At 42.6% G+C, this 26,971-nt stretch overlaps 1 protein-coding gene across 1 annotated transcript; it reads right to left on the reverse strand.

Moving 5' to 3' along the window:
- Positions 1 to 1,555: 1,555 nt before the first annotated feature.
- Positions 1,556 to 25,021, reverse strand: LOC143983884 (antigen-presenting glycoprotein CD1d-like). Its single transcript, XM_077484007.1, has 5 exons — positions 24,822 to 25,021; positions 18,097 to 18,348; positions 9,592 to 9,870; positions 7,515 to 7,781; positions 1,556 to 4,119 (listed from the first exon to the last, which is right to left on the reverse strand). Exons 1-5 carry the CDS (start codon positions 24,883 to 24,885, stop codon positions 4,013 to 4,015), a joined length of 969 nt encoding a protein of 322 aa, XP_077340133.1. The 5' UTR covers positions 24,886 to 25,021; the 3' UTR covers positions 1,556 to 4,012.
- Between the last annotated feature and the right edge of the window lie 1,950 nt (positions 25,022 to 26,971).

A 26,971-nucleotide genomic window follows, 5' to 3' on the forward strand; every position in this document is an offset into this window, starting at 1 on the left:
ATAGCAGATTAGCTGCAAGTACTTGGGACACCCTTGGCAATTGACGAGAGAGGATCATTTCACTCCGCTCCACGCATTTTGGATCCACCCCTATCTAAACAAAGAATGCCTGGCAATTTGTTTGATACCATCTGACAATACCAACGGCTACTTTTGTATTATTTTAAGCCACTTAAAGCTCCCACCTATTGATTCTATCATAATTTACTCCTTCAGACCCTAAACGGCGATGTGTCTTTACTGGCCATGATCTTACTAATACTTACTCTCTCCAATGCTTCATCTATAAATTCGAATATATTATACATCTGGAGAATCCTGGTGAAGTGCTTTGAGTATGGGCTGCATTATCTCCTGAAGAAGCTTGAATTGAGCGAAACATGTTGAGAATCGCAGCTTAGCTTTGTTTTTTATGTATAAAGTTGGGTAATTCTTTATGGATTTCCATGCTGTACCATGTATGATCATTTTCATGATTGTATAGTGATGTTTTTACTATTGATATTGTGAGATGTGAATAAAATTTCCTATTTTTATAAATTAAATGTAACTGTTAATTTCTCTGATTTTATAATTACAGGATTCATTTGATCTGATACCGGTAAAAGTCCCGGGGTTGGTTACCCCCCAGCCCTCCCATGGGGAAAAAAAATTCTCTATATATAATTGGGACGTGGTATCCTTATAGTTTGATCCTTTCATCTTGATTCTCTACTTGGGACACCTATTGCTATACCTTCATTCCTCTCAGTGCAGAGAGGACTGGATGTATAGTGGGGTTGGAGATCCCAGATGAGGAGCAAGGAGATGTCCGCCTTTTTCTTTGATGTGGGTCTTTCAAGTGCTGTTGCCAATGGACTGCATGGCAGGTCATCATATGTCTGGTCAAGCATGTGGTGCCCAAGCAGCTGCTGATCTGGCCACGATTGATCCGCTTCAGACATAGGTTGCAAACAGCAACGGTGTGATCTGCTGCACATGTGTCGAAAAAGGCCCACACCAAGGAACTTTTAAAAGACAGCGGGGAGTCAGAAGAAAAGGACAAGCATGCCCCACAGCCACCTGCAGAGGATGCACCATGTCCACGACTAGCACTGTTGACTGTAGACACAGAGGCTGCTTGCCCTTATTTAGGGGTCTGTGAGTGTCTGCCTCTCCTTGGTGGCCTTCCGGACATGATGTATATTTTGTTTTACAACACCACACTGTATTAGATACTGTGTACACCACCAGAAGTGTAGTAGAAACTATACACACTGTATTAGATACTGTGTACACCGCCTGCACTGTATTAGCAACTGTACTATGGCTGCACTGTATTTTATACTGTGTACACCACCAGAAGTGTAGTAGACACGTTACACCTTTACACATTGTATTAGATACGGTCTACACTGCCTGAAGTGTATTAGAAACAGTACACCATGAAATGCACCGTAGATATAGGCTACACTGAATGTAGCGTATATATGTATATATATATATATATATATATATATATATATATATATATATATATATATATATATATATATATATTAATACACTGCCTGCACTGACTGTATATAAACACTGAATTTATAGACTATGCTAAATGCGTCAGTTGTCCACACGAGCAACACTACACAGGGCTGCCATGTAGGCAGCCTTATATAGTGTGGGGCATGGACTTAGCCCCCCTGAGCCATGATTGGACAAAGGCACCCTGCCTTTGGCCAATTATGGCTCTCTTAGCAGAGGGCACTGTGATTGGCCAAAGTATGCAGGTCAGCTGCATGCTTTGGCCAATCGTCATACAGCAATGCACTGCGATCTCGCAGTGCATTATGGGACATTCTGTGCTGCTCTAGTTTGCCACGCTTGCCCCATAATGTTCGTTGTTCTGCGAATGGGCAAACAACCGATGTTCGAGTTAAACTTATGTTCGACCCCAATATCAAGCTCATCCCTAGCAATTAGCACATCTTGTAGGAGTGAAAGTTCAACCAAAACATTTCCCCCTAATTTTGAATAGAGTGATGCACCCCTAACAAGGTTTTCTCACTGTCTATATGCTCATTGCTGGGACTGCCCTGAACTTCCTGCTCCCAGGGACATAACCCTGGACATGTCGCCAAAAAGAGGGGAAATCACACCTTTTACCACCATTACAGGAACTCACTGATACAAGTGTATTCACTGGAAGATTTTCCCTCTACTTTTGTTCCATTGACAACTGTACAATTTTGCATTCTTTCTCACGTTCTCTTCTGGTGGCAAAATTCCTTATGGTGAATACTGAGGTGACATAGGGAGCAAGACCAGAGCTTTATACCTTTATAACTCTATACAATACTTTGGCTGGGGTTATAGTTTAAAGCAGTTCTAAAAAACAAATTCCAATAGCAGGTCCCTATATTGGTAAAGCTTTTATACCTACATCTCCAGCACCCTGTGTCTCCTACATCTTCTCCATTTCCAAACTGCAGTCTTTCTATGACCCTTTCATATACAACACTTCTGGAAATGTCAGATGTTCATGTCCCCTTCTAGGGCTTTATTCTCTGACCCGTGTCACTGCCTTCTCCTGTAGTGGGGAAAAGACCAAAGAGAGGAACCACAATGTTCGACAGGAGGGACAAGTTTCCAATATTAATCTAGGTATCAAATGCTTAAAGTGGAAGTAAACTTCCATCACTTAATTTTACCTATAAGTAGTGTACACGGGGCATGTTTAGGAGATATTGACTGTGCATGCAGCCAGTGACATCACTGGTGCATGCGCTCTGAAAGAATGGCCACCCATGCCGTTCCTTCAATTCTTTTAATCCCTGTGCCGTGAACGGCCGATCCAGCGTGCATGCACGGGAGTGACATCATCGCGGCTCCAGCCAGTCACAGAGTCAGAGTCTGCAAATCCTGTTAGACGGGTGAAGATGGAAGTGGCCTCCAGCAAAGACCTTGCATCATTAGCACATTTTAACATTACCTTGCAGGTAAGGAAAAAAAACAACATCCAGTGGTTTACAACCACTTTAAAGTGGATGTAAACCCCATGTCATCCTTTCTAAACTACTGCCATTGGGGTTATCTATAAGGATTTACATTTATAAAATTACCTTGCAGGTAAGAAAAAAACAAAAAACGGGTATCTTTACCTGTCAAATGTCTTCCCTCTGTCTGCTATGAGACTCGAAAAACTGCATATTTTGTAGGTGGGCCTGTTGTCTGGAGCTCGGTGGGTGGAGTCGTGATGTCAGTAGACTCCCCGCCCACCTCTACACTCCCCTTGTCAATATGCATTTTCTCCTGTGTATTTCTTACACTGAACTTCTGCTATGATCTCTAACATCCAGTGAAAAGACAGGAAAGTAACCACATGACTTCAGCATGCGAAATCATGCTGAGGTGTGGAACATCCAATCCTTGCAGAACAGCAGAAGAAAGGAGTGGGAGGGAATTAAAAAATAATGCATGTCTCTTAGACTAGCGCACGAGATATGTAAATCACTCACAGCAAGGGGGAGGATTTGACAAAGTTTTTCTCTGTTTGTCAAGATTTATCTCACTGAACTATAAAAGAGGAGGGTTTACATCAACTTTAAGAGACTTTAACCACTTAAAGAGACCACTTTAACAGAGGCTGTGGCGCTAGAATAGAGGGAATTTAGCAGACACGGGCCGGTGAAGAAGTGACTATACTTTTGATTGCATTCCAGAGACCTGCTATTGGAAATTTTGTCTAGGTATAGTCTCTTTAAGTGATGAAATTTAAAAACTCTCATGAAGAAAGGAAAAGACAGGGCAGAGTGTTACTAGAATAATGGGATATGTCTTATAAGAATAAAATAATAGAAACAAAAACTGAATTTGTTGAGAATTGAAGTCCATGGGAGACATCGATCAGACTAAGTGACTGTTCATTTAGAGGGATGGAGGATTCCGCATCCTTATCATCAATCTTAAGCTTTTCCGAAGGTACATTGGGCAGCCATATGTAAAACTTATTGTCTTACAGGTGGGCGTCATCATTCTAACACTTTTTGTACTTCATTATAAAGAAAACCAGGGCAAATGCACAGAAAGCGACAAGAACTGCAATACCTATGATCAGTCCAGTTGGAAAGTGAGGTTCTTTATCTGCAAAGTTGAAGGAATAAGGTCAGTATTTAACTTCCAAGCAAAAAAATAAAAAATACTATTTCTGTAAAAGGAAACCTGCAATAACTTAAATATGAAAATAACAGTCTTTAATTTCCTCAGCAAGCAGATTCAGCAGACTTTTCACAGTGCTTCTAGGTATTATCCTCTTACATGACTCTATGCCAGTGATGGCGAACCTTGGCACCCCAGATGTTTTGGAACTTCATTTCCCATGATGCTCAACTACACTGCAGAGTGCATGGGCATCCTGGGAAATGTAGTTCCAAAACATCTGGGGTGCCAAGGTTCGCCATCACTGCTTTATGCTGTGTATGTCAACTATAGGAATTTGGGCAGGCTACAAGTAAAGAGCATGTGGTCATTGACCCATTCTCGGTCACAATCTGATTAACATTCTCAGGTATGGTAATCCATAATGAGAAAATGTTAATCTATGCTTCATTGTAGAAATAGGAGTGCACATCTGTTCATGTTCCTAGTTGTAAGATAAAACTGGCATTGGTCTCAACAAACCAGACAGACAACTTGGTTCCTGAGTTTAATTCAAGTTTTTAAATAGATAAACACCTCTGCGAGAAAAAATAGTCAGCGTTATATAAATGATTACAAGAAAGATACATATAACGCATTCCTTGTAGACGCTACAAACGTAGTCAACGTTACAAAAATTGCATAATTCAACTGAGAATCAAAACATTTGAGACACGGATGAGCGAATTTGGTGTGGAGGAAATTGACTGGCCTGCCCTGCACAGAGTCCACAGAATTCAACCCGATAGAACACCTTTGGGAAGAATTAGAGCAGAGACTGCGAGCCAGGCCTTCTCATCCAACATCAGTGCCTGACCTCAGAAATGCGCTTCTGGAAGAATGGTCAAACATTCCCATAGGCACACTCCTAAACCTTGTGGACAGCCTTCCCAGAAGAGTTGAATCTGTTATAGCTGCAAAGGGTTGGCCAACTCAATATTGAACCCTACGGACTAAGACTGGGATGCCATTAAAGTTCACGTGCGTATAAAGGCAGGTGTCCCAATACTTTTGGTAATATAGTGTGTCAGACACCATTACACCAGTGATGGCAAACCTTGGCACCCCAGATGTTTTGGAACTACATTTCCCATAATGCTCAACTACAATCTGGAGTGCATGAGCATCATGGGAAATGTAGTTCCAAAACATCTGGGGTGCCAAGGTTCATCATCACTACCCTATACTGAGGAGGGGGATTAGCGGATGATATGCCTGTGCCTACTCATGTTTGTGAGTGCATTGTTATTATCAATTTTTTTATTTATTGAATAAAATATTTTGCACCAGAGCCTGTGCGCTCTTCTCTCTGCTTTTATATCCTATTCTCCTTGCAGGGGAGAAAGATGTAAACAAACAAAAGTGTGTACAAATAAAAAAAAAAAAGAAAAAACATAGAAAAAATAGCTAGATCTAGGTAGGACTTTACAGAGTAAAGTCCATTCATTTTGAACGTGGCTCCAGGTAAATGGAACTAGCAAGGGAAGTCAATGTTGCTGCCTCCATTGGCGAGATTGACACCTCGCTATCCCCGTCACCTGTTATGGATTTAAAGGGGAAGCCCTACGCCAAAAAAACAGTGTGGGGGTCCCGCCAAAGTCCATAGCAGACCCTTATTCGAGCATGCAGCACGGCCGGTCAGGAAAGGGGGTGGGGACGAGCGAGCGGCCCCCCTCCTGAGCCGTACCAGGCCACGTGCCCTCAACATCGGGGGGTGCTTTGGGAAAGTGGGGGCCCTGCGGGGGGCTTATCAGAATCTGGGAGCCTCCTTTAATAAAGGGGCCCCCAGATTACGGCCCCCTACCCTATGTGAATGAGTATGGGGTACGATGTACCCCTACCCATTCATCTGGGGAAAGAAAGTGTACAGAAAAAAAACACAACACAGGTCTTTAAAATACTTTATTAGACAGCTCCGGGGGTCTTCTCTTCTTCTGTGTTCGGGGGACAAGAGAAAGCCGGGAGTCCAGCGAGAAGACCCCTGAAGACGGAAGAAGAGAAGACCCCTGGAGCTATCTAATAAAGTGTTTTAAAAACCTGTGTTGTGTTTTTTTCTGTACACTTTTTTTCCCAAGGTGAATGGGTAGGGGTACATCGTACCCCGTACTCATTCACATAGGGTAGGGGGCCGGAATCTGGGGGCCCCCTTATTAAAGGGGGATCCCGGATTCTGATAAGCCCCTCACCCGCAAGCCCCGACAGCCAGGGTTGTCGGGAAGAGGCCCTTGTCCTCATCAACATGGGGCCAAAGGGCTTTGGGGTGGGGGGCCGCAGGGCCCCCCCTTCCCCAAAGCACCCCCCCATGTTGAGGGCATGCGGCCTGGTATGGCTCAGGAGGGGGGGTTGCTTGCTCGTCCCCACCCCCTCATCCCCACCCCCTTTCCTGACCGGCTGGGCTGCGTGCTCAGATAAGAGTCTGCTATGGACTTTGAGGGGACCCCTACACTGTTTTTTTCGGTGTAGGGCTTCCCCTTTAAATCCATACAAGGTGACGGGCTAACGAGGTGTCAATCTCGCCGATGGAGGTGGCGACATTGACTTAGTGCGCTAGTCCCCTCTACCTGGAGCCACGTTCACAATGAACAGACTTTTCTCTGTGTGTGGGCAAGTCCGTTCATTTCAAAGCACACAGACGGGCAGATTGTCTGCCGGACTGCCGAGTCTGGTGGACAATTTTAAGTCAAAATTTCTTTCTAAGTCCTGAGCCTACACATGGGCGGATTGTCCAGTGGACTCTGGTCCGCCGGATAATCTGATGTGTGTATGCGGCATTAGTGTCAGTGTGTTGAAGGTAAAATAAAAATATGTGTACTATTATTTCTGGGCCCTACTATGGGTACAAACAACAAATAACATACACATATGTAGTATCATTGTGATCGTCAGGGCCAAGAGCATTTATTTTGGTTTGATCTTTGGTGGAAAGTTATGGTAAAAGCAAGAAATATACAGCTAAATTTAAGATTTTTTTTTTTTTACTATTTTTGGCCAGTTTTCCTTTGACAATAGAAAAGATCCAGGGGATATGTGTTACCATTTACCATCAAAAGAAAGCCTATTCATCCTTAAAAAAACAAGGCATAATTTAAATGAATACATGAAGTAGTTGTGATGATATGTACAGTTTTACTAACACATGCCAAAGTTGCAAATTGTGTTGAGGCATTAACATTTGTTTTACCCTCAGTCACTAAAGGGTTTATCTGCTTCTTGCTATTGTTTTAGTTCTCGTCTGTTCTGCCTCTGTTAGTTTTATTTTAGAAAGCCTCAATTACCTCAGAATTTTCTTTTAGCTTCTTCCTTCTGTTACATTTCCACAAAGTACTTCATAGATTACTCACCCAGATAGACTATTAACGGCTCTTTCAAACTGCCGTGTTCCACCCGACAGTAGACACTTTGCTGTTTTATGTCATTTACAGTTGTTGAAACCTTTATCTGGTAAGTCCCATCCCCATTGGGTAGAGTGTCCGTTGACATTGCATCCTCCATTTTGTTCTCCTTCCACAAGCTTACATGGATTGATTTTGGATAGAAGCCGGTCACCATACAGATGACCTCTGTTTCAGATTGGTCAGGTTGGCTGGTAATGTAGACCTGTGGCTGGACTGAGATATATGGAGGAAAAGTTGGAAAAAAAGAAGAACCATTATATATGATGTGTGTGTGATTAGATGTTTTTGTTGCATTATTTAGGAAGGAACCAAGAAGGTAAGAAGATTGTATCAAACAAATGCCCATATTTGAGGATAATTGTGTTTACATGCACTTTGAACTGACTTTACATACAGATTCCGTACATGGTTTTAATAATGATACACAATTATGTTTTTATGAACAATTGTCTTAAATACAAATGTTAATTTTAAATATGTTGTCTTGGGGGTGCCTTAAAACTCCTTATTAGTCTCCTTTCTGGTATACCTTGCAATATTGGGATGTGACACCTTTCATTATAGTCAAACGATAAAGACCTTATAGATGTAGTGTCAAATAATTGTATTTGCAGACTTATCAGCAGTATTCTTAGCCTGTCTTTGAGATCTAAAATCATGGTGTGCAATAGAACATGAGGGTATTGTAAGTGTAGCACCCTCTGGTGTGCTACTAGTGTGAGTGTAGGCAAAGGCAAAGTTAAAGTGTAAGTAAATCCCCCTATCGTTTTCAGCCAAGGAAGCTGCCATCTTTGCCTCTGTTTAATCCACAACTGCCATGATGCTGCACATGTGATCAGTTATGACTCCAGCCATTTGATGGTTTGACAGTTTGGTTGAGAGCACAACCAATGGGAGTGTTACATTTCTGGCATGTGCCCGGAAATGAAACTGTTTTATTGATGGGTTTACTTCCGCTTTAACTTGTGAGTCTAAATTGGGTCAAAGGTTTGCTGCAGGTCAAGCTGAATAACTCACAGGCAGGCAGGTCTCTAGTACTCTGGTGGTCTCTGGTGCTTCCCCCTGGTTCTAGAATTTTGGTGACATTTCTAAACGTTAGTGGTTGGAGGCCAGGAGGGTTGATCTGTGTACTTACGGGAACTTGGCCAATCCCCAGGCAGTGGGCCTGACAGGGTGGCTGAACCAGCCCTGAAATATGGATGAGTCAGGCCAGCAGGAGAGTCAGGTGGAAGATGGAGTGCTGAGGAGACTGTTGGTGGCCTTGGAGGGTGCCCCCTGTGTATGGGGGGGCTTATAGACCCCACATCTCTCCTTCAAGCTGGTAAGCATGAGATTAAAAAAAAAATTAACAATCTGATGCTTTCCAGCCACAATTGTGGCTTTGTTTACAACCACTGCCTAGACGTGACATCATAACGTCACTCCCAGGCCTCCGATAGTCATAGAGATGACTGGTGATGATCTGATCACCGTGAATCTCTATGTTCGTCATCCGGCAGCGGCGGATTCTTTCTCCGAGTCCCCGATGGCATGGGAAAGCCAAAAGAAGCCCCGGAGGGCGGCGGGAGGGGGGTTGTCCCCTCCTGTCGCCTGTAAAAATGATCCAGTGGTGGAACTGCCACTATGATCATTCTTACAGTGCACAGAATTGCTGGCTCTAAAAGATGTTGCCTGAATGATGCCTGTAGCTGTAGGCATCATTCAGATATCTCCACTGAAAGTCAAAGATATCATATGATGTCCTTGGGCTGGAAGTCCTTAACACTAGATGGCGCTATCATAGAAAACAAATATGTTCCTCAGTTCCATCTAGTGGCCAAAATGTGATATTTTCCACATTTATACATTTGAATTGCAGAGAATATAGCCTGAAAACATTCAATTTTGCCCTATTCACACACGTAAATGCAGTTTAAAGCTTTTTATAAATACACCCCAAAGAGTAATGTGTGTATTTATTATATTACTATCTTCACTTCACTATGGAGAGAGAGCAGCATCTGATGCAAATGGTAATACTTACTCTTTCTTGAAAACACTTCTTCCCCTGCCTGTGAAAATAACTCGGCAAGCTTGATGCAAAGGCTTGTCACATAGACCACAAGATTTCCCATGGTTTGTTCATCTTCCTGAAAGAGTTTCTGTACAGTCTGGGCAAATGGATTGTTCTCACCAACCCATACTTTCCTTATGACATCTAAGTGCACTTCATTCTTTCCATTCAAAGCCACTTTGTAAGTGAAATCTTCAATTTCTTCTAAAGATGATGGACATCCTATCCAGCATTGAACTGTGTGTTTATCTAGGATGGATTGATTCTCAAATTAAGGGTCTAAATTCATTAGTTGAGCATAGAAAAAAACATTACAGGTCCATTTTAACTTCAAACTCCATAGTAAAAGGATGCCCCTAGTGTGAGGTGTTTTGCTTCTGCCATGAAGATCCTTGTTAAGGAATATCCTGTGGCAACTGTCTCCCAATTGGGCTTCTTTCACACTGTTCTGTGCAACCCTGGTAAAGACTACAACTGATCAAGCTAAAGCAAAGTATACATATTCATTTTTTTTTCTTTTATTAAACTGACAGATCCCCACATCAACACAATGATGATCAGGGAATCCCTACTGCTGAGCTATTGTTATCTGATGAGGAGAACCCCCCTTCCCCATTAGAATAAACTTATCAGCCTTGCAAGCCCGGAGTAAATGCTGGTTTTCCAGCTAGACCATTCAACAGAAGATTGTCATTCGCTCTCTGCGTTAGAGGGACGGTCTGAGACGAGGGCTGTCAATGTCAAGCTTGTAGATATCCTTCCTAATTTTTAAACATTGTCACTGAATTTTATTATTTGCACATTTATTTTTGTAGAGATTTCTACGACTACGTAAGTCATATGGATGAAACACATTAGTGGGCGTTCCTGGGCAAAGACTGTTAATGTCAAGTATGTGCATATCCATCCTAATAAATGTGGACACCAGAGATCCCTCCAGTGTGCACTGATGTTCTTCTAAGCACTTGGCCTGTGAGTGGAGATGTATAACCCCCAGCATGCGGGTTTGTCATGGCAGTGATGATGAGCAGCTTGGAGCAGAGAATTTTTATGTCCAAGCATCCAAATGTAGTTGTGGAGTGTTGCACTTTTAACTTTATATGTATATATGAACTTGGGCATTGAATTACATTTTTGCATAGTTTGCATATTTTAATTTAATCATGTAGAGGTGTGACAATAATGAGGTCTGGTAAACTCCATATTGAGTGGTGAATGAGGTGTCATACTAGAAGTCTGGGACAGACATCAGATTAAAAATTTTGCATTCTATGGCAGGTAAAGAGTACACCCATACTGCAAACTGGCATTTGCAGCAAGGAGCACTGGAAGGGCAACGTATGTCAAACAAAACCAAAGAACTTTACAAACTCAACTTACCGACCAGCCGGAAGCCAACCAACTTGACCTGTCTAACAATATGCGTTAAAAACAGGGGTTTAGTCTGCATGCATTAGCAAATACATGAGTAAGCTATATGCCCCGTCCTTCTTTGGTTTTGTTCAGGGCTGGACTGGGACAAGAATTTGGCCCTGGACTTCATCCAGACCGGCCCACTTTAAAATGGCCAAGTTCAGGGCTCAAAATTTCAAGTCCTGAGCCACTAGCCAGGCTTTAAGGGTTACTCACCACCAGTTGCCCCACCCAACCCCTACCATGGCTCGCCCCTAAATCCACCCCTAAACACGCCCTTATAAATTATCTCATGAAATTACACTTAAATGTTTTATGCAGAATTAAGTTGCAATAATAAATATTAACAACAACTTTATCAGTGCCCATCAGTGCAATCTCACCTATGCTCATCAATGCCGCTTCTCCTGTGCCCAACAATGCAGCCTACCAGTGTCCATCAATGCCACTTCACCTGTGCCCAACAATGCAACCTACCTGTGTACAACAATGCAGCCTAACTCTGTCCAACAATGCAGCCTACCTGTGTCCATTAATGCAGCCTACCTGTGTACATCAACACAGCCTACCTGTGCAGAGGAAGAAAGAGGAGAGGAAGAGGATTGCCGGCCAGATCATCAGAGCACCGAGGAACATCAATGTAACAGCTTTCATTTGAATTGCCAAGCGTTCCCGCCACTTGCTGTCACATACAGCCCGCCTTCTGGCCCAGGTACTTTCATACACATCGCATATCAACATCACACACATTGGATGGGTCATCTGTCTATCAAAGTACCTGTATGTACCTGTACATACCTGTATGTACCTGTATGTACCTGTATGTACCTGTATGTGACAGCGAGTGCGGGCAATTCTAATAAAAGCTGTTACAGCACTGTTCCGTGCTCTCTTATGATCCGGCCGCCTGGTCTCCTCTCTCTTCCCCGGGGCGTTTGCTGAGAGAACGGCTCCCATGCAACCCTGCCTGCTGGCAGTGCTCGCCCCTCCGCAGCCATTTTTTGTACAGGCGCCGCTGTCTGAAACCGGCCCAATGAGCCATCGGCCCACTGGGAAACTCCAGTACATGCCTGGTTTTGTTTGACATACGTCTCCCTTACAGTGCTCCTTGCTGCATAGGCAGGTTATAGGTGGAGGAAGTGGCCACTTGTTTTTACTGTTAATATATTGGTCAGGCAATCCACTGACACCTTTGCTGCCATAGTGCTGTGTGTTGGGTGTTTAGTGTGCCCCTGTACCTCTAAGGAGGGGTGGACTTATTCCAGGCTCACCTGCCCTCTTTCTATCCATTAAAATAAATTCATGTGCTTCAAGTGTGGAGACTCTCAGAAGTTAGAGTTATGAACTACAGAAAATGGGGTGCCTTGATGGGGGTCTGTATCTTACACATGTATTTGCAAATGTGTGCAGACTAAACCCCTATTTTTAACGCATATTGTTATACAGGTCAATTTGGTTGGTCGTAGGCTGGTCGGTAAGTTTGAAATATCTTTGTATTTGTTTGACGTGCATCTCTATTCCAGTGCTCCTTGCCACAAAGGCCAGTAAGGGTCCTTTCACACAAGTGGACCATTAAGTCATTAAGTCATTAATGTAAGTTTTTCAGGTGGACCTGAATGGAAGATCCATGTACCTCTATGGAGCAATGGATGTCAACGGTGTCCACTGACATCCAATCCGCTCCATTCTGCTAAATCCACACTAACCCAATTTACCATCTTTCTGGTGGATCAGAACGGATGAAAACGGACAAGCATGTGTGAAAGAGCCCTTACTGTATAGGTGGAGGCAGTGGCCACTTGATTGTAATGTTTTGCAAGTACACTGGTCCAGGTCATGAACCCATTAGCAAGGTATTTCTTCCACCTAACAACTATTCTAAAAAGAGTTTCCTAATCATTCCTTGGTATGACATTTTTGCCTGTAACTAACCATCGGAAATCTAGTTATAATCAATCTAATCTGAGAGTCTGGCTTCATTTGACCAAAAAGTGATCTTTTCTTTTTATTTATTTATTTGCATTCTTTGAAAGGGAGAAAAGAAAGTGTTCTTCTCATACAACTCAGCTCTCATATTTCATAAATCTTGATCCAATAAAAATACATTAATGACAAGTACTTACCCAAATGTATAGGAAAATACAGAACAATCCAAGATCAACGTGACTAGAGTATACTGTACAGCCATGACTAGGATATACTGTATAGTCACATTAGATGTCATAATCTGTACAATTGATACTATTCAATAGTGTGTTGGCTTTAGGACTGAAGAACCCAACCATCTGAATATATAGATGCATTTGGAAATCTGGCCTTGTGGGCAGGTTTGCTGAAAAATAGCATATAAGAAGGACCTTTGTAACACCCAAGAGAAAAATACCATATCTCAGTGTGGGCTTTTCCTGATACAAATAGTATAGCCGCACAGGAAGTATATATTCAGTACTCCCCTTGGGCTAACCAATGGATCCTCTCTCTATATACCTATTTAGCCCCGTACACACGAGAGGACTTATGTCCGACAGACTTCCAAAGGAGTTCCGCCGGAGTTCCGCCGGAGTTCTGACAGACTTTTCGGCCGAACGGACTTGGCCACACACGATCACACTAAACTCCGACGGATTCGAACGTGATGACGTACGACCCGACTCGAATAAGGAAGTTCATAGCCAGTAGCCAATAGCTGCCCTAGCGTCGGTTTTAGTCCGTCGGAGTAGCATACACACGAGCGGATTTTTCGAAGGGGACCGGGTCCGGCGGAGTTCCGTCTGGAAAATTTGAAGCATGCTTCATTTCTAAAGTCCGTCAGACTTTTGCGGAGCTAAAGTCCGTTGCAGCCCACACACGATCGGATAGTCTGACAGACTCGGTCTGACGGACTTTGGATGTTGAAAAGTCCGCTCGTGTGTACGGGGCTTTTGAGTTTTATTAAACGTGTACTGTATACATATGTAATTTATGTGAACTATTACAACTTTGTTATAATTTTCTACATGTGCCGTTAAGGTCCATTTTTCCTACTACTCAATTTTCTCGAAAAATAGCATATACAATTTAGCCCTCCTACGCCACACTTCTCAATCCTGTTGATTGGGTGGGGTGGGTTCAAACACCACAGGATCCATAAAAGCTGCTGGAATTGGCACTTGGGGCTTTCAATTTTCCAATTAAACTAGGCATAAAGGTAGAGAGTCATTATGAGGGTCAGTGAATCTGTCAGGATTGGACTTTGACAGAACCAAAGACCAGGAAAACCTTGTTAATTATTTTTCTTTTATAATCTAATTTATTTTGCTGTCACTATTGTAATATATTTTTCTGTAAATAATTTTCTTCCACAGTTGTTCTTGCCTTTTTATTAAAACAATTTCTAAAAATAGTTAAAGCATTTGTTACCCCAACACTTCATATTCCTGATATGTGCCTGGTGTACTTTTATGATAAAGTATCCTGTTCTCTTTGTATTGCTTCCTTTTTGTGGAATCCCTGGTGCTCCTGCCAGTCCCTCTGCTTTCCTATTTAAAAAACTGACCACACTAAGCAGGAGAGCACACTGTGGTCAGTTCTGTAGCTATGCTGGGAACTCAGCCTGCTCTCCTCCAATGATCAGACTTCTCCTTGACACGCCCCCACTGCACAGCCCTTCAGTGGGAAGTTCAGTGTGCTGCTGCTTCTCCTCCCCCAGCTCTTGTGCAGCTGAGAACAGAGAGAGTGTGATCACTTATAAAAAAGGGTATTTATAATGTTTTTTTTTATATCTATATAAAAATGTTTCACTTTTCATTACTATATTAAACTGAATGGGTTGCTTTTTCTCAAAATGCTCTAAACCAGAATTTAAGGGGGTGATACTGTATATTTTGCATACTTAAATTGGGCCAGCTCGGCGCAACATAGGTATGTGTGTGAAAACTGATCAGCCTCCATAGCAGCTGTAAATCACTGTAATAGCCTGAGCTACTACATGATGGGTGAGATATTCTGTGTGCTTCCCCACTGCACACCAACCACCGGAGACCGCTCACTTGGCATAGTGCCCATTAACCACTTGAGACCCGCGCTATAGCCGAATGACGGCTACAGCGTGGATCTCCTTTGCCGGAAATACGTCTATTGACGTCGTCCCGTGCACGAGCGGCCTGCGCGCCCCCTCTATGAGACTCGCCTGATCACTGATCCGAGCAAGGGGTCGATCCCGACCCCTTATCACGTGATCAGCTGTCAGCCAATGACAGCTGATCATGTGATATAACGGAGCCGGTAATCGGCTATTATTCCTTGTCAGCGCAAGGAGAAAAAAAAGGAGCCGATCACCGGCCAGCCCTGCCAGTGCCCACCTACCCCCTGCCAGTGCCCACCTGCCCCCTCATCACTAAACATAATTAAAAAATAAGTGTCCCCCATCAGTGCCACCCAGCAGTGCCCACAGTGCCACCCAGCAGTGCCCACGGTGCCACCCAGCAGTGCCACCCAGCAGTGCCCACAATCTGCCTCAACAAAGGTGCTGCACCCCAGTGCCACATATCCGTGCCCATCAGTGTCATCTACCAGTGCCCATCAGTACCCAGCAGTGCCGCCCATCAGTGCCCAGCAGTGCCACCTATCAGAGCCACCTATCAGTGCCACCTATCAGTGCCCATCAGTCCCATCTATCAGTGGTACCTATCAGTGCCCCTTAGTGCCACCCATCCGTGCCACCCATCCGTGCCATCTTATCTGTGCCCATCTTTGCCCATCAGTGCCGCCTTATCTGTACCCATCGGTGCCGCCTTATCTGTGCCTATTAGTGCCGCCTTAACTATGCCTATCAGTGCCCACCAGTGCAGCCTATCAGTGCTTACCAATGCAGCCTATCAGTGCCCACCAATGCAGCCTATCAGTGCCCACCAGTGCAGCCTATCAGTGCCGCCTCATCAGCGCACTTCAATGAAGGAGAAAAATGACCTGTTTGCAAAATTTTATAACAAACTATTAAACATGATTTTTTTTTTTTTTATCTTTTTTTGTTTGTTTAGCAAAAAATAAAACTCCTAGCTGTAATTAAATACCACCAAAAGAAAGCTCTATTTGTGGGAAAAAAATGATAAAAATGTCATTTGGGTACAGTGTTGTATGCCCGCGCAATTGTCATTCAAAGTGCATCAGGGACTGAGGGGGGTTTAAGTGCCCAGTAAGCAAGTGGTTAAAAGAACACCTTGCATTTTGTCCCAATGAATGCAAAGTGTTCTCTGATTGGAAGAGCTGAGGGGAGGGGCAGCAATGTCTCAGTGAAAGCACATGAAGTCATTGCCGGGGGAGTACTGTGACAGTTAATAGGGAAATATAGGTAATAATATATAATAACAGTAAATACTATATAACAAAATATAAAAATATAATATAATGAAATAATAATAATTATAAAAAAATAAAGAGGTGTAGCGCTACCCCCACAGGAGCCGCTGGTAGTATTGGGTTCTCTGCTATTTCCCTTGGCCCTAAGTGGAACTTTACTCCTGATGATACCACCAGAATACCCTAGCCAAGGACTCCAGGAAGTTACACAACAAGGGCACATACTGACTGTAGTAAAGTAAAGGGGCTGTATTGGCAAAACTAGAGTGATAGGATAATACAGCAGTTCAAAGATTTAAATTTAACACACAGAGAGAAGGCAAAAACAATGCAGTGCAGTTAACACCAGCACCATTAAAGTGTAATATGTAAAAAGTAATGTAAAAATAAATATGTACTGCAGTACCAAGAGTGTAAACAATAGCTCTCTGAGTGGGAGAACACACTCCAAGTGACTTCAGATGGCTACCACTAAGATGACAGGCTAGTTCACTTAGAAGCTCTCAGTCAGGAGAGTCTAGGCTTAGGCCTGAAAGTCTGTCAAATCTCCTGCACATCAGTGCTGCTACCAGGCAGACCCTTGACTCTGAATAATGCTTTGATAGAAGCTTCTGCCGGCTCATATGGGACCTTTTACGTTGGCGTGCAAAGCAGGGTGATGTCGCTTTAGGGTGACGAGTCAACGAGGAGGTTCACTTTAAAAATGTGAAGTTAATGAGGAACTTCCATAAAGGAGAACTGGATTTAGTACGTAGGAATGCCTTTTTTTAAATTGGCTAAACATGTGTAAATGCTGTTGAAGCCAGGAGTTTGCTAAGCAGGAAGGGAAAAGATAATATAGCTCAGCAGTCTGGATTCAGTGGCAGCTTTAGTGTAGAAAGTGGCAGATTACAGTCATGGATGGCAGCAATGTGTTTTAACTCTTATTATGGCCAGTGTCAGTAAATCACCATATCCCAGGTAGGCCTGCGTGTCAACAAGAACTAACTGTAATGTATTGCAGTGAAGTGTGGGTTGGGGACCCTCTCACCCAGTCCTTCCGTAGCAGTCCAGAAGAATGCAATTATCATGTGGTGGGGGCCCCCATAAATGGCAATGTGGCTGTGGAAATCTGGATACAGGCCCTCTATACAGCTGATGTTGAAGGATCTCCCCAGGGTGGACCCCTTGGTTCAGCACTTGGCACAGCAGTCTGCATCTTGGCTTACTAGCAACTCAGTTAACTGCAGCTTGACCCAGCCTGGTCTGGACAACACAGCTTGGAACAGTTCACACACATACTCCTTCCAATTGGCACATCTCTCTCCAACTGCCCTGGCTCCTTTTTGTACTTTTCCCTTTATAACCCTCCCTTTGGCTGGTGTTTGTGGGCTTTGTAATTGTGACTTCAGCTTTACTGTATAGAAAGTCCTGGGTCCCAGCTATATATTCCATAATGCTCTAATAGTACTTGTATTAAGGCTATGGTGAGGCGAAGTACTGAATGTTGCCATCTTGTGGCCAAATAGAGTTCTGCATCCTCAGTAACAATGCACAGAGTTACAGAGGTAATAGAGGCAATAAATACCAGTGAGTGTTCCACTTAGCAGGCATGCATTTAACGTAAAAAAATGTATTTAAAACTGGGTTGTTTTAATGGTCAAATTCGTTTTTTTTAAATCATTTATGTATTGCAATATTTTTCACCTCAGCGTAATCTATATTCTACTTTTTAGGAAAACGTACCTTTAAGATCAGGCATCTCCTGGAGTTGTAATATTTTTTCTTTGAAAACAGAGAAGTATTTGTTTAGAAACACATCAAATAAGCTCCAGTAGTCGTGGCTCGTGTTTCCCTTTGCCCAGCTCTGCTTATATACCAATGCTGGTTTGTTGTAGGTAGCCGCTAACTGAAAGCCTTCCATCTCCATTATGCTCCAATATGATAGTTCTCCATCACTCACTTGGTAAGTCTGCAGCCAATTTAGCCTGTTAGAGCCTGGGGGTGGAGTACGGAAATCATTATCAACTTCTTCATCTGCCCTACTTACTACCTTGAAACAGTATTCATACCCCATAACATTTTTCATGTAACAATCAAAAATGTAAATGTATTTTATTGGGATTTTTTGTGAAAGACCAACACAAAGTGGCACATAATTGTGAAGTGGAAGGAAAATGATAAATGGTTTTCAATTGTTTTTACAAATAAATATGTGAAACGTGTGGGGGGCATTTTTATTCAGCCCCCCTGAGTCAATACTTTGTAGAACCACCTTTCACTGCAATTACAGCTGCGCGTCTTTTTGGGGATGTCTCTACCAGCTTTGCACATCTAGAGTGTGACATGTTTGCCCATTCTTCTTGCAAAATAACACAAGCTCTGTCAGATTGGATGAAGAGTGTCTGTGAACAGCAATTTTCAAGACTTGCAACAGATTTTTAATTGGATTTAGTTCTGGACTTTGACTGGCCCATTCTAACCCATGAATATGCTTTGATCTAAACCATTCCATTGTAGGTCTAGCTGTATGTTTAGGGTTGTTGCACTGCTGGAAGGTGAAGCTCTGCACCAGTCTCAAGTCTTTTGCAGACTCTAATGCCTTGTACACACGGTCGGACATTCCGACAACAAAATTCATCAGATTTTTTCCGATGGATTTTGTGCCAAACTTGTCTTGCATACACACGGTCAGTCAAAGTTGTCGGAAAATCTGATTGTTCGGAACGAGGTGACGTTTGTTACGTACAGCGGGACTACGTAGAGTCTAGTAGCCAATAGCTTTGGTCTCGTTATTTAATCTGAGCATACGTGGCACTTTGTCCATCGGAATTCTCTACAAACAATTGGAAAATGTCAGATCGGATTTTGTTGTGGGAAAATTTTTGATCCAGCTCTCAAACTTTTTCCGTCTGGATTTCCGACGGAAAAAGTCAGATAGATAGTCATGATCGCATTTTCTGACAACATAATCCGATCAGACCCTTTCCCTTGGAAAATCCGACTGTGTGTACAGGGCATAACAAGTTTTCTTGTTATGATTACCCTGTATTTGGCTCCATTCATCTTCATTCATCTTCGCATCAACTCTGATCAGCGTAGCGGTCCCTGCTGAAGGAAAGCATTCCCACAACATGATGCGGCCACCACCATATTTTATGGTGGTGATGGTGTGTTCAGGGTGATGTGCAGTGTTAGTTTTCCGCCACACATAGCGTTTTGCTTTTAAGCTAAAAAGTTACATTTTGGTCTCATCTGACCAGAGCACCTTCTTCCACATGTTTGCTGTGTACTCCACATGTCTTCTCGAAAACTGCAAATGGGTCATCTTATGTCTTTCTTTCAACAATGGCTTTCTTCTTGCCAATCTTCCATAAAGGCCAGATTTGTGGTGTGCATGACTAATAGTTATCCTGTGGACAGATTTTCCCACCTGAACTGTGGATCACTGCAGCTCCTCCAGAGTTACCATGGGCCTCTTGGTTGCTTCTTTGATTAATGCTCTCCTTGCCCAGCCTATCAGTTTAGGTTGACGGCCATGTCTTGGTAGGTTTACAGTTGTGCCATACTCTTTCCATTTTCGAATGATGGATTAAACAGTGCTCCGTGAGATGTTCAAAGCTTGAGATATTTTTTTATAACCTAACCATGCTTTTTATGGAAAAGAAAAATTCTATATTCAGGGACTTTATATGAACGCATGGTTTGGTAGGGCCAATGGTTCCATCCCTGGGGACTTTAATTGAAACTGTGGCCTGGTACGGTCACACATTTCCATCCCTTGTCATATCAAAAAAGGAGGAACAAGGAAGTGAGACTTTATATGAGGCACATGGTTGGAACAAAGGTAAATTGGTAAACACGATGGAAGTTTTATTGATTATGGGATAATGTATACAGTGAGCACTATTAGTTGCTTTTTGTTGTTTTATGCCATTCTTGTTGCTGTGGCTTGCGGAGGATGTTGGTGGGAGGAGCTATGGCTGAAAGAAGATTGGAATGATCTACCTATTATGGAAAAACTCTTTTGACCTCCGAGGAACCTCTGAGGTCCAGCACAGAGGTGAGCAGACTCATGTACCACTGGGTGGAGTGTACGTCACATGTTTTGTGGAACAGGGGCGCATGTTCAAAGAAGATTGTTGGCAGTGTTTATAATTGAAGACTTTTGTTGGACTAGTTATTTATTGATCTAATTATATGATGTGTTTGGACTTTTATCACATCTGCCCTGAATATGTGGTAAAGCCGACTAATTGTAGATCTCAAAAGGTCACAAGTATTTTGTCATAGTCATTTTTATTTGAGCACATGATTTAGATGTTTGGGTAGAGCTACACTATTTTATTCATTATGTAAAGACATTGGCTTGCATGCAGCATTTTAATTCATCCCAAAGATGTTCAATAGGATTATAGAATTGAGATCAGAGCACTGTACAGGTCACTTTACACCCAACTCATCCAACCATGTCTTTATAGAGATGGATTTGTGCACAGTGCAGTGGCACAGTCTTGCTAGAACAGAAAAGGGCATTCCCCAAACTGCTGGAAACATGCAATTGTCTAAAATGTCTTTGTATGCTGTTATAGCAATGATACATTTCTCTGGGCACACCCAAGCTCAATCATTTGGAGGAATGTCCACAAACTAGGCATAAGTGATGGTGGAATGGTCAGATGCTGGCAAACTTTTGGCCATTTACTGTATAAGCTGGAACACCTCTTCTAAATGGTGATTCAATTTAATAGGTACGATGCCCAGCGGGTGTGGAGAGGCGACTTGTACATCTTGCAGCATGTATGCCTTCCTTGATTATCCGATCGAGGGTAAATACTGCTGTGCAAAATGTAAGCGCATTTGTTTCCCTGGAAGCCCAAGTTCTGAATCTGGGGAAGCAACTGTCAGCACTGAGAAGTCCTTCCATACTAAAGGAGAGCCAGGAACGCACACGCCAGATGCTGGCAGGGGCCAGCACAGAGGTGGGTGGAGACAAAGAGGTCCAGGCACTAGCAAAGAGTAGATGGGTAACAGTCAAGAAGGGTAGATGGGGAAGTGCCAGGGAGGCCGATCCAGGGCTGGAGCATCTCAATAAGTACGCTTCATTGAGTGACATTGGTTAACCCAGTTATTGTCCAGCACTGCTGGAGGTGAGGGACTCTCCTAGCTGCCATGGGAAGAACTCCTCCAGTGAGAGTGGGGGGAAGCGAAGGGAAAGGAAAGACAGATTCTGGTGGTAGGGAACTCAGTTCTTAGAATGACAGAGAGGCCCACCTGTAACCAAGACCTGAAGCGCTGAACAGTATGTTGTCTACCGGGCACTCGGGTACGGCACATCACAGATATGGTGGACAGATTACTGGGAGGGACTGGGGAAGACCGAGCTGTCATGGTGCACGTTGGCACCAATGACAAAGCCAGAGGCAGATGGAGTGTCCTAAAGAATGATTTTAGGGACTTAGGAGCTAAAATTAGGAAAAGGACCTCCAAGGTAGTATTCTCAGGAATACTACTGGTTCATCGAGCCACATCAGAAAGGCAGAGTGAGATTAGGGAAGTAAACAAGTGGCTGAAGAGCTGGTGTAGTAAGGAGGAGTTTGGGTTCCTGGAGGACTTCTCAGTCGATAGCCGGTACTATAGAAGGAACGTATTGCACCCAAATGAGGAGGGTCCAGATCAGCTGCGAATGAAGATGACCAAAAAGTTAGAGGGGTTTTTAAACTAGGTGATGGGGGGAGGGTCCAGAGGTAGAGATAGTCAGTGCGGAACATATTCCAGAGGGTAGTATTGGGGGCATTAGTGGTAGGTTGACCAAAGCACATAAACCCAAGGTAAGTATAGTAGCAAGTCCTAGTTGCAGTCTCGGAACACCCAATAAGAGGATAATATGTGACCGGTCTAAACTACATGGCATATTCACCAATGCCAGGAGCCTGGAGGACAAGATGGGTGAACTAGAGATAATATTGTACGAGGAGGATTTGGAATTTGTGGGAATTTCAGAGACCTGGTTCAACAGCTCTCATGATTGGCTGTCAAACATTCAAGGGTATATCCTTTATCGCAAGGATAGAGAGGGTAAAAAGGGGGAGGGGCATGCCTATATATCAAGAATAATGTACAAGTGAATGTGAGAGATGACATCACCAAGGGAGCTAGGGAGGAGGTGGGATTCTTATGGGTAGAGCTCCAAAGGGATGAAGCTAAGGGGAAAATAATACTGGGAGTTTGCTATAGCCCCCTCTAACCTGTGGGAGGAAGGAGAGACTGATCTGCTATCACAATTGGGATTAGCAGCAAAGATGGGAAGTGTTATCATAATGGGGGATTTAATTATCCAGACATAGACTGGGCGGAGGGAACCACGCATTCATCTAAAGTTTGCCAGTTCCTAAATGTCTTGCAGGACAATTTTATGGGTCAGATGGTAGACGCACCAACTAGAAATAAAGTGTTATTGGATCTACTGATTACAAACAATCCAGACCTGATCACAGATGTGGAAATACAGGGAAATTTAGGGAGCAGTGATCACAAGTCAATTGGCTTCCGTATAAATCACACAAATAGGAAACATAAGGGGAATACAAAGACACTGAATTTCAAAAGAGCCAACTTCCCTAAACTACAAACCTTACTAAAAGACATAAATTGGGATAAAATCATAGGAACAAAGAATGCGGAGAAGAGATGGGTTTGCTTTAAGAGCATATTAAATAAGCGCATTAGCCAATGCATTCCATTGGGTAATAACTTTAAAAGAGCAGGCAAAATTTCTGGATGGCTTAACTCCTGTAAAAATGCATATAAAAGCAAAGGAGAAGGCCTTCAAAAAATACAAGGTCGAGGGATCATTATCAGCATTCAGACTTTTTAAAGAATGCAACAAGAACTGTAAGGGTGCAATAAGGACGGCTAAGATAGAACATGAAAGACACATAGCGGAGGAGAATAAAAAAAGTCCCAATAAATTCTTTAAGTATGTACATAGTAAAAAAGGAAGGATAGACCATATTGGCCCCATAAAGAATGAGGAAGGACATCTGGTTACAAAGATGGGGAGATGGCGAAGGTATTGAATTTATTCTTCTCCTCAGTCTTCATGAGGGAATCGGGGGGCTTCAGTAACCAAAACTGCAGTGTTTATCCTCAAGACACATCGCAGGAAGCACCTCTATGGTTAACAGAGGACAGAATTAAAATTAGACTTGGGAAACTTAACATTAATAAATCACCGGGGCCAGATGGCTTGCACCCTAGGGTACTTAGGGAACTCAGTCAAGTAATTGCCAGACCATTGTTCCTAATTTTTACTGACAGTCTACTGACTGGAATGGTGCCAGCTGATTGGAGAAAAGCCAAAGCAGTACCAATATTTAAAAAGGGCCCAAAATACATCCCTGGGAATTACAGACCAGTTAGCCTAACATCAATAGTATGTAAACTCTTGGAGGGGATGATAAGGGACTATATACAAGATTTTAGTAATAATAACGGTATTATTAGCAGTAATCAGCATTAATTCATGAAGAATCATTATCGCCAAACCAATCTACTAACCTTCTATGAGGAGTTCTATTGTTTTGGGGGAGGGGGGGGGGCTGCTTAACTCCATGCTTGATTTTTTTTTTTGTATGTAAATGTCCAACAGCAACTGTGTTATAGCCAGTGGGTGTCGGCCGCAAGAGTGGCTTGTTGTTATTTGTATGCTTAAAAAATGTAATAAAAATGAATTTTCAAAAAAAAAGAAGGGGGATCAACTCCAGAGATAAAACGATAATTCTCCTGTTCTACGAGACTCTGGCCTGGCCGCACCTGGAGTATGCTGTCCATTCTGGGCACCAGTCCTCAGGAAGGATGTACTGGAAATGGAGCGAGTTCAAAGAAAGGCAACAAAGCTGAGGGGATATTAGTTATGAAGAAAGGTTGTGAGCACTGAACTTATTCTCTCTGGAGAAGAGACTCTTGAGAGGGGATATGATTTCAATATACAAATACCATACTGGTGACCCCACAATAGAGATAAAACTTTTTCGCAAAAGGGAATTTAACAAGACACATGGCCACTCATTAGAATTAGAAGAAAAGAGATTTAAACTTAAACAACGTAGAGGGTTCTTAAGTGTAAGAGCGGCAAGGATGTGAAATTCCCTTCCACAGGCGGTGGTCTCACCAGGGGGCATTGATAGTTTCAAGAAACTATTAGATAAGCACCCGAAGGACTGCAACATACAGGGATATACAATGTAATACTGACATATAATCACACACATAGATTGGACTTGATGGACTTGTGTCTTTTTTCAACCTCACGTACTATGTAACTATGTACGTCTTATCCATCACTCTATGCTTCTTGCTATAGATGTTAAACAGCATAATAAAGATGTTGTACAGTTAAAATTCGTTGGTTATAATTGTATAAATAAAACGTTGTACTAAACTTAAACAGGTTAATACATTGTACTTACCTATAGCCGTGAAGCTCAGGAATAAGTAGATGGATAAAGTCATGGATGGAAGAAACCCTTTCATTATTCTTTACTGAAGAATCCTCCTGTAATATATATATATGTTTTTAACTAAGAATCAAAATAACTATAGGCGGCGGAAAACAGAAGTGCTGGTAAAATAAACTTTTATAAACCCTTCACATCCCCTGACTACAAAGGATGGTACAAATGTTCTGGAGCTGCTGAGGAGATGGCTGTATTTAAAGACCAGACTTCCTCATATTTATGATAATGATTCAAATCAAAAGTTTTTTCTTAACATAAAGTGGGGAAGCACAATAATATAATTTGGGTTGCACAATATATGTTGTTAGTGATGAAGAGATTCTCCCCTTACTTGCGTGGTCATCAGGGCAAATTGTGAGGGGAGAGATCCCCAGTGAAGACAAAGGGGCTTATGTATAAACAAATAAATTTTGCGAATGTCTCATTATTTGCTCAAAAGTAACAATAATATCCATGGGGGGTTATTTACGAAAGGCAAATCCACTTTGCACTGCAAATGCACTTGGAAGTGCAGTCGCTGTAGATCTGAGGGGTAGATCTGAAATGAGTGGAAGCTCTGCTGATTTTATCATTCAATCATGTGCAAGCTAAAATGCTGTTTTTTTATTTTCCTTGCATGTCTCCGTCAGATCTGCAGCAACTTTACTTGATAGTGAACTTGCACTGTGCAGTGCACTTGCAGTGCAAAGTGGATTTGCCTTTCGTAAATAACCCCCATAATGCTGTAAATATGTGAAAAGCACAAAAATAGAAACTGACATTACACACTTATTACAAACATTACAGGTATTATTTGTTAATTTTGCACAAATGATGAGACATTTGAAAAGCACATTTTTTATACATGAAACCACAGATAGCATCAGTAATCATACTCTTACTGATGGAGGAATTTGTAAGTAGAAATCATTTTGGTGGCCCACGTTCTCAAGGTTACCAGCCTCCAGCCCTTATGAAGGGGGGCTGTTCTTAACCCTTAAAATGCATTGAATGTTTTTTCTTTTTATTCTGATTATAAATTAAAATATTGTTTTTTCTGGACTCTTATGCCGCGTACATACGATCGTATTTTCCAACAGGAAATGTTGGATGTGAGCTTGTTGACGGTAAGTCCGACCGTGTGTATGCTCCATCGGACATTTGTTGGCAGACAAATGTTGGCTAGCAGGTTCTCAAATTTTCCGTCAACAAATGTTTATTGTCGGAATTTACGATTGTGTTCACACAAGTCCGTCGCACAAAGTCCACGCATGCAATTTTCTGTGAGCAGTCAGAGGGGAAATCCCTTCTTAGCCCTTGTACACGCGGTTGGACATTCCGACGGAAAATGTCCGATCGGACCGTGTTGTCGGATAATCCGACTGTGTGTGGGCTCCATCGGAATGTTTCCGTCAGAATATCCGACGGACAAAGTTTTAGAGCTGGGCTCTAAAACTTTCCGACAACATGATCCGATGGGACTTTGTCCGATTGTGTGTAGAGAATTCCGATCGGACAAAGTGCCACGCATGCTCAGATCAAATTCCTAGACCAAAGCTACGAAATAACATCATCACGTCACGTACGATCAGATTTTCCGTCAACTTTGTCCGACCGTGTGTATGCAACACAAGTTTCGAACAAAATCCATCGGACAAAATCCGACAGATTATGTTCTCGGAATGTCCAACCGTGTGTACAAGGGCTAAGACATTTGTCATTGGAACAGGTGTCCTTATTGGAAGATTTTCCTTCATGTCCTGTTCTGATGGCAGCTGGTAAATTTGGGATTTCCAATCGCTTTGTGTGCTGATTGTTCATCAGGTCAAAAAGAATGGGAAAGCAGAAAGCAACTAAAAAAAATAAAAGATGTTCTAACTCTCCACCACTCCATTCAAAAAATGGCTATGATGGCCAGTCACAAGCCAAACCAAACTAATTTAAAAAGGGAAAACAGTAGGAAGAAGGCAAAAATGTAAAAGCAGGTTCTGTATGCACATATTCAGCTACCATATTCAATAAACCGACAAGCTTCAGGTTTTTATAAGTTGGACTCTGAGATAGTCCCACATCTTGGTCCTCTGTCCTGCCAATGCTGTGTTCCAGGCCATGTTCTGGGATCA

Source organism: Lithobates pipiens, unplaced genomic scaffold (genome assembly GCF_037356315.1).
Source record: "Lithobates pipiens isolate NorthernLeopardFrog02 unplaced genomic scaffold, aLitPip1_a1.2 Scaffold_1, whole genome shotgun sequence".
In the NCBI taxonomy this organism is placed as follows: domain Eukaryota; kingdom Metazoa; phylum Chordata; class Amphibia; order Anura; family Ranidae; genus Lithobates; species Lithobates pipiens.